Source organism: Merops nubicus, unplaced genomic scaffold, assembly GCF_000691845.1.
Source record: "Merops nubicus isolate BGI_N331 unplaced genomic scaffold, ASM69184v1 scaffold9058, whole genome shotgun sequence".
In the NCBI taxonomy this organism is placed as follows: Eukaryota; Metazoa; Chordata; class Aves; order Coraciiformes; family Meropidae; genus Merops; species Merops nubicus.
The window spans coordinates 26,634-35,254 of NW_008625080.1; the positions used below are offsets into that span (position 1 = coordinate 26,634).

At 41.0% G+C, this 8,621-nt stretch overlaps 1 protein-coding gene across 1 annotated transcript in view; it reads right to left on the minus strand.

The window, feature by feature from the left end:
* The window catches only part of KMT2C (lysine (K)-specific methyltransferase 2C), a gene marked incomplete at its 5' end in the record, with an annotated part of 29,936 nt that extends 21,319 nt beyond the window's left edge, over positions 1 to 8,617 (minus strand). Inside the window, 6 exons of the mRNA XM_008945555.1 lie at positions 1,665 to 1,725; positions 1,836 to 1,914; positions 2,449 to 2,560; positions 3,890 to 5,700; positions 6,488 to 6,825; positions 7,814 to 8,617. Of these exons, the coding sequence (XP_008943803.1) occupies positions 1,665 to 1,725; positions 1,836 to 1,914; positions 2,449 to 2,560; positions 3,890 to 5,700; positions 6,488 to 6,825; positions 7,814 to 8,617 (3,205 nt within the window). The remainder of the gene's footprint in view (positions 1 to 1,664; positions 1,726 to 1,835; positions 1,915 to 2,448; positions 2,561 to 3,889; positions 5,701 to 6,487; positions 6,826 to 7,813) is intronic.
* Positions 8,618 to 8,621: the final 4 nt, after the last annotated feature.

Below are 8,621 nucleotides of genomic sequence, written 5' to 3' on the forward strand. Positions count from 1 at the left end.
GGAGTAAGGACACAAATTTACAGGAAACATGGCCTCATTAATTCTGGTGTCTACAGAAGAGTTTTGTACATATAAAATCTATTTTTATTACTACTTCTAAGAAACAAATTAAAATTCTAAACCTACAACAAATATTCAAGACAGGAAAGAAAGATATTGTCTTTGTACAAATAACTTTCTGTCAGTCCTCTGCACAGGGCCTTCAGCACTGGTGCCTTCTCCTCCTCACAAACAAATGCACTCTCGCGTAGGCTGTGACTGAGACATTACTCTTTTTACAAATGAGATGCTCATCTGCTGTGAGCAGTTCATTGCTCTCAGATGTTTTTCTCAAGGCACAACAATCATGTCTGGTAGCGTTTGATCTGCACTAAGCCCAGGAGGCAAGAGGGAAGGGTTTGGTGATGGCATCATTTGCCTCCTGATGGCATTGTGGCAATGAGCTGGGTAACCAGGAATACAGCACGGACCTTCCTAGCAATGAAAGTTTAATAAAGATACCTACACAACAGTATGATTTTAATATAACCACGTCCTCTTTGGGACCCAGGCCCTACCACCTTCTGCTTTAATAGTCACTGCAGTAGTGACAGCTATCAACTCTAATGGCTCAAATAAATCAATTCACAGAGCTAGCTACAGTCTCAAGGGGTGCCCATTCTTTCAACAATAAATTCTGTGAAACTAATCACATAACCTGAAGGGACAACCGAGTGGAAACGATGGAGAGCAACTGCAGATGGGAGCTCCGTGAAAGTGCAAATGAAAGCACTGAAATATTAACAATTTCCAGGTAAGAATAACTACCACTGAAATGAGAAATAGATTTTCTCAAGTGCTCAGACCCACTACCAGCCCAACCAGAGCAAGGCCACTGCCGAGTGCCTTGTCAAATCTCACCAGAAATTAATACAGATAATATTGCAAAAGCTCCTTATTGCATACTCAGCACTGCTACTCCAGTTTCTGGAAAAGGTGAAGGTGTTTAATTCTGTTTCTTATTCATAAATGTCAAGCAAGGATTTTTCCAGTGACAAAACCACCTTTTTTACATGTGGTCTTCCTCTCTCAACACGTCAAGCTTTTATTTCTGCTAATAAATCTTTCTCATCATAGAGACTAGGATTTACAATTGATCTAGGGCAACCAGAAAGAAGGCAGGCAAAATACAAGTGCTATATACTTCTGGTTTCAACAACTGTTGTTCCAAGTCAGTCTTGCCTAACTGGGGCCTGGGAAGATACTATTGGTACTGGTTAAAATGATAATGGTGCTGCACAAAACTTTTTGCTTCTGAAATAACACCCCCACAACCAATATAGATTGTTGTTCTCACTGAGCTCAGAATATTACAACACAAGCAAGGACCATTTGACATTGCAGTCTGCCAGTTAATAGATCACTGTTCTCACAAAAATCCAAATAATGCTAATTTTCTGTTTGTTCTGTTTCTATCTTTCCTTAAGGTGTTTCTCTGAGGGTGGCTTCTAGGAAAATTGTTAATAGGATTTTACTGGTGCCCTTTTATTACTTGGTATAGTAATGATGAAATGACTCCATTTTAAAAGGCTGAATTTTTGAGAGACAGGATCCATTTATTTAAAGAAAACCAGAGATGTAGAATGAAATATCAGCATGCAATACATTATTAAATCTGTACTTACTGACAAAACCAGGACCAAAATTGGGAGGATTAGGTCTAGAAATCTGTGTCAAACTTCCATCCTAGAAATTTCAATAAAACATACAAAGATATTACATCATGATTCAATTACCACCCCCCAGATGAGTTATTATTAAACACTTTTGTTCAGACCCTAAATCAAGTTTATTACCTGTGTAATTGCCTGCTGCATATGATTTTGGCCTTCACTGGTCTGAGCCCCTGGCCCTGGCTGACCCATAAAGGGAAACCTATTGAGATACAAGCAGAAAATGAAAAAACTTTTAAAACTGGTGGGTATTTTAGGCAGTCATGGTGAGGTCTGAACAGTTCATAGCTCCTTTTGTCCTCAGAATGGATTCAAAGAGGGGATGAAAATTTGATTATTTGGTGTAAAAATTAATTGCACTTAGCATTAAATGATAACATGAAGTGTAACCATTACACAATCCTCAACCACAACATGTGGGAAATCTGTCATTACATCATTAGTAAGTGGGAACACAAGAAAAGCATCAACAGCAAAGCCACTTTGACCATCCTGACCAATAACATTACAACTGGAACACAAGTCTGATGCATTTTAACACTTTTTATAGTAGTTTCTATTGCCACACTGCTTCTACTCGCAGGAGATAATCTTATATTAGCATGGACTATGAACTACATGACAAAAAGTTCTTTTTCCACTTTTAATTTTTTTCATTTCCTGTGCAGTTTCCCCTAGCTCTACCATTTCCTTTCACATTTTGTAGCCCTTAAGAGTGGTATCAAGTGTTGCCTACCTGTTCATAACCATTGGTGGCATCCCCATGTTACTCTGTGCCATGACTTTATTGATCCCCTTAAGAGCTACCATTTTTGCTTTCATTATGGGATCAGTAATTGCATCAAAGTCTAGAAAAGAAAAACAGTGGAAGTGAATTACACAGCTGAGCATTACAAGTTATTAACTGGAACTGACTTGTTTCGATCTAGGTCACACACAAATTATCAATAAATCAACGTAATTGCATTACTGCTTCATGTTACTTGCCCTCTCCACTTTGAAATTCATAGTTAATATGTAGTTCCATGTATCTTCTAAGGAAAGTTATTTCAGCAGCAATTCTTTGTTTTCAGCCACAACATACAAAGAAAAGCAGATCAGTGTGAGAAGGGCTCTACACCAAATCTGGCCCATGACCCAGCAGATTAATAAATTCCATTGACAGGGTTAAGATCAGGAAGAAGAGTGGTTTCTGTGAGTTCAGCTGGCAAAACCGACACACCACCACTCCTGTACTAAGGAAACAGTTTGGTGTCTCTGTAATTACCAGTAGCACTACAGGCACATATAGGCTCTGGGAAGCCCATAAGCACTGTGAACTCTGCCTTTTTGCTGTCTCTCCCACTACGTGCCTCGCACAGAGCATGATAAACTCGAGTATGGAATGGGTGAGGTTGGAAGGGACCTCCAGAGATCAGCTTAGCCACCTGGGATGGCTACAGCATATTCTAGCCACACTACAAACATGGAGCTGTGTGATTCATGGGGGAGGTTAAATCCATTTTTGGAACAAACAGCCTTGATGGTCAGTGTATTTACAACTAATGCATTTCTCAAAATGTCATTTTTGATGAGTAACAATTAAGTGACAGTGATGGTCTTGATCTGAATGCTCAAGCTGCTGTTACATTAAACAGGAAATTTTAAACACTTTTAGGATGTGCAGAACTGTTTGTGATGTTTCTGGGCCTTGCCTATACTGTGGGTTAGTAATAAAGCTGTTGAAGAGCCTTTTCTTTCAGACACACTAAACACTGGAAAAAAATGTTATAAAACAACCATAACCAGGAAATGGGTAATCATATATCAAAAGGACAGCTTATTGTACTTGATAATTTAATTTTGTTTACAAAGGGTGCATTTACTCCAGATGGTGTACGAGAACCTAAAGAATAAAGAGACTATGTGATAGAACTTATGTCAGAGAAATGAGCAGCAATGCTGTTACCCCGATCCTGATAATGTCAACAAGAACCTCGACACCAAGTTCAGAATTCCACCTACATGCTCTTTTTCCCTACTCCCACTGTACCAGTAGGCAGGTTGATTTTTCTCATGACACCTTCCAGCTCCACATATCTACCTGCTTCCTTCAGGGCTATGGATTACTTAACTATTTATTGTTGTATTTTTTTAAAAAACTAACCAGAGCACAGACAAACAGATCACCCACATACCAATATTGGGGAAGAATGGCTCCGAACGCTGGCGAATCATGGCTTGCATCTGTCGCTGCTGCTGCTGCTCCTGTCTCTCCTGATCCAAAAGGTCCTGCAGAAGAAGTGGCTGTTCCTCTAGCAGAAGTGGCCTCTCTCGATTCTGTTGCTGAGCTAATGGTTGAGGGAGCATTATCTGTTGGGGACCGGATATGCCACTAGGACCAGGGCGGTTTGTGACAGCCACAGTTTGACTAGATGTCTGTCCTGTCCCAAAGTTATGATTAGATGATTGACCCTGAATAAATCCTGGATTGGGCGACCCTTGAGAAAAGTTATGGTTCATTCGTGGAACCATGGCCAAATTTGAACTTAAAGTGTTTTCCAAGATCTGTCCACCAGGTGTCATTAGTGTTTGTGAAATACCTGACGCGTGGTTCATTTGTGTGGTTGGCAAAGACTGAGATGGAGATCCTAGAGTCCTTGTTTCAGCATTATCTGAGCTTTCATTAGCTAGCAAACTTGAGAGGACTGGTGTGGACCCAGAAATACTGCAGGAACTTACTGCTCCTTGAACAGGCATTGAAGCAGATCCCTGAGCATCTGGACTAGGCACAGTTGTCTCTTGACTGGGAACAGCAGTACTTTTATCAGGGAATTCTGGGTTGGCAGGTTGGGCAGGAGCCTTTTCTCCATCCTTCAACTCCACTTCAGCAACCTGTTGAGTACTTGTGGATTCAGTACTTCCATCACTTTTTTCATTTTCGTTCTTCTTTTCCTCCTGAATGTTTGGGGAAAGTACTTCTGTTTTAATTTCATTTTCTGTAGCAGATTTCTTCTGTGGAGACTGGGTCTCAGGAGGGGAAACAGTTCTATCACCTTGTTCTTTCTGTTTTGGTTCTTCTGTCTTGCCCTGGATATCTAGTTTGTCATCAATGGGAACACTGAGATCTAGTTCTTCATTAAACATTCCTTTCTTATCCCCTACATCAAGGTCTGGGTCTGTATATGCAATTATATCAAACTCCCCAGATCTTAGAAGATCATCAAGGTGAGGATCGTTGGTTTCCAAATTATCTAAAGTGTCCAGTTCATCTCCTTTCCCATCCTCTGTGTCTAGATTCAAATTTTCCAGATCTTCATCATCTAAATCCTTGACTTCAAGGTCTTTCACATCCAAATCTTTTACAGCAGGATCATCAGGATCAAGCTTTTCTTCTAGACCATCACTTGACTGGTTGGAAATCTGTAAATTTGCAGATTCATCAGTTGGTGCAGATGTAGACAAAGATGGTCCTGGGAATGCATCAGCAACTGGTGGATGACTTAGAGAACGTATTACAAGTGCAGGTGGGTTGTCAGGATTGATTTGATCCTGCTGAGATTGTGACATATGGTCCAAATTTGTAGACATCTGCAACTGGTTAGGTATACCTTGAGAATTATGTCTCAGGGGTTCTGCCTGTCTTGGGGCTGGAAACTCTTGCCTGGGTATAAACCCTGCGTGTCGATGTTGTGCTGCTGCATCCATGACATTTGCAGCAGCAGGATTGAAAGGCAGCCTTGGCCTCCCATCAGGAGCCCTGTGACGTAACTCAATAAATGCCTGACCCAATATATTGTGCTGCTGAACTGGAATTCCCTGTGGAGGAAAATGTTGAGAGATGGCAGCTGGATTGTTTAGTTGTGGATTGTTCACTGGCCGAGGCATATCAATGGACAGAGATCTTCTCAGCTGTGGTGGAACTCCGGGGCGCTGCATTGGCTGCTGGGGACCAAGGAAACGTTCTTGACCTGAGGGTGGGCCATGGCCACCTCCTGGAAACCCATATCTAAAATAAAGTATGAAAGACTAAATAATCTTTTTTCTCAGGACTGCCTCCTCTGGTGTACTTGACTAAATAACTATTCACCAAAATGCTTTACCTGATGCATTAATTAAGATGTTTAAATAAATATTTTGATTAATCATGCTTACATTTAAATGAGCTTTATGACAATACAGTAATTGCTTTAATTATGTTTCATAAACAACTTGTTTTCAACTCCAATAATAATAATAGATGTAAAACTCTAGCAATTAGAAATATCTTAGTAAATAAACTATGTTAATACAGCCCAGCATATAAAAAATGTGCGGATTCAGAAATTACTGAAATAAATCCAAAATATTGGAAATAATAACTCCTGAGATGACAATTTATGTCAATACTGGTATTCATTTTATATCACAGCACTCACTGTAAAAAAGGCACAGACAGAAGTTGATGTTGGATTATGTATTCATTATAAATGAAAACAAGAATATTACAACTATTCATTATTAAGACAAGAAAGCTAAAGTCAGACCTTTCACTTAAAAAAAAACAAAACAAAGGAAAAAAAAAAAGTACACAACATAATTGCCCCAAAACCATGGGCAACAAGATCTTTCACGTCACAAACTTTCACTAGCAGTTTCTCCATTTATATTTCTGACTCCCAATAACAAATATTCTATATACAATATACTGATTTTAGGAAGATTTTAATTCAAAAAATCCCCACTTTTATCTAATAATTTCTATAAATTTAGAAATAACCCTTTTATACCCTGCTTTAAGAGATCTAAGAGCTTACCTAAGACCATGAGGTCTCATCCCCATGGCACTCATGTCACCTGGGAACTGGGGCCTATTGAACTGCCCGTCAGCAGGAAAAAAAAAAGGAAATGGTCCACGTTGGTCTTTTGGGTATACAGTGAACCTTGGCCCACCTGGAGGGACAACAGAGGCCCTAATATTCCCAGGATATGGAGGAGGAGGGCGGTTAAAAATTTGATTTAAGTTGTCTTGCTGCCAGTGCTGAAGAGGAGCTGCGTGGGTAGGAGCTGCTGCATCCTGCAAGGCTTTTTCCTGACGAACTGCATTCTTCTTCTGCTGCTGCTGCTGTAGAATAATTTCACGTAATTTCTGGCGCTGTTTAAAAAAAAAAACCATTGGTTTTGACACTGCATCTGACCTGTTTGAAGTGTCACACTCTGCTAGGTTAAGCCTTTTGGAGGAAAGAAATTCAGTTGCTATGATAAAATATTATACACTACCATCATCACCTCAGAAATTAAAAGAGGGATCAAATGTTGCTGGATGCTGTTTACACAACTTAATCTCCTGACCTCCTGTTAAAGTGTATAGTGTGAACCCAATTTACCAATTCACATGTAAGCAACTCTCTTTTCCTTGATCTATCACCATAATGCAGACCCTTTCATCACCTAAAATCTCATTTTGAGGCAGAAAGATGAGCTGAGGTCCACTGAAGAAAATTCAGCAAGACGTTGACACCAAAGCTTCAGAATTTACTGACTGTCTGTGATAAACGCTACCATTTTTTTCTGCTAAATCCACTTTGCATTGCTCCTTCCAAACAGAAGACTGAGTAACTTGCCCCAAGCTCAATGTAATTCTATGTCTCAGCAAGAGCTGTTTGCCAAACATTCATTGACAAAAACCTGGAGTGTATGTGCCTCAAGAAGAGCAGTGACCAATGGTAGCATTCACCTCAAGACATCAGCCAACTGAAAAGCTAGATATCCTTTTTTCAGACAGCAAACAAGCCACCGACAAACAGTTCTAGATCTCATCTGTTATACAGCAGAATCAATTGTCCTTTCAAGGTGTTTTCCCCTCACACTGCTCTGTTACCTGTAAAGACCTATTAAAGACCAATCATCTACACCTTCATTGGCTTCAAAGATGGTGTTTGCTCCTTAGAAACTACTAATGTTTCTATATTCAGTATGTTGTGGTTCTATCCAGGAGGACCAAATTAACATACTAAGTGAGTGACGATGATTCTGTTATATAGCTATGCTTAACAGCAAGAAACTTCAAATATCAACAACAATGGTCGTGATTCTCAGACTTACAAAACTGTAATAACATCAGTATTTAACATTATTCTCACCTGTCTTAACTTCTCAGTATCTGCTTGGGATATATTCATGGTATTCTGTGTATCTGTTACTCCTGTAGTGGGTGCTGGGCCAGGAACCTGTGAAACTTTGGGAAACTGCTGTCCTTGAGAACTCATTGGAGAATTTCCAGAAGCACTGAAGTTGCCCTCAGATCCAGGCCGTGGTTGTTCAGCAGCATCATGGGCCAGCTGACCAGTTCCAAAAGATTCTGGCTGAGGTCTTGGAGTCATTGGTGGTTGATCATATGGGTCATGTGCTGCAGCAGCTGGACCGTGGCTAAATGAATCTGTTATTGCAGGTCCTGCAGGTCTGGGTGTTTGAGAACAGGGATCTGATGGCCTGACAAAAGTGCCCTGCAACCTGTTCTGTGGCGTCTGCAGGAAGGGATCTCTATTTGGTATTAGACCTGGTCTTGTCATTGCAGGTCTGTTAAACCCCTCTGGAATCCCTGGCCTCGGAGTTGCTGGTTGCTGAGAATAAGGATCATTGAGAACCGGCCTCGGTGTTCCAGGAGGTTGGGCATATGGATCAGAATGTCTCTGACTAGCCGAGGACTGAGCAAATAAATCTGCTGGCTGAGCAGGTCTTGGTGTCGGCGGCTGCTGCATGTAGGGATCGACTGTGGTGGGCCGAGGAGTTCCTGGAGGCTGGGCATAAGGATCAGCGACCGGCCGAGGAGTACCTGGGGGCTGGGAGTAAGGGTCCTGAGAAGCTGGCCTCGAAATGGGTCCTGACTGAGGGAAGGACTCGCTCTGCTGCCGCACCACCCGGGGCGGGTGGGCAAAGGTCTCCTTTACG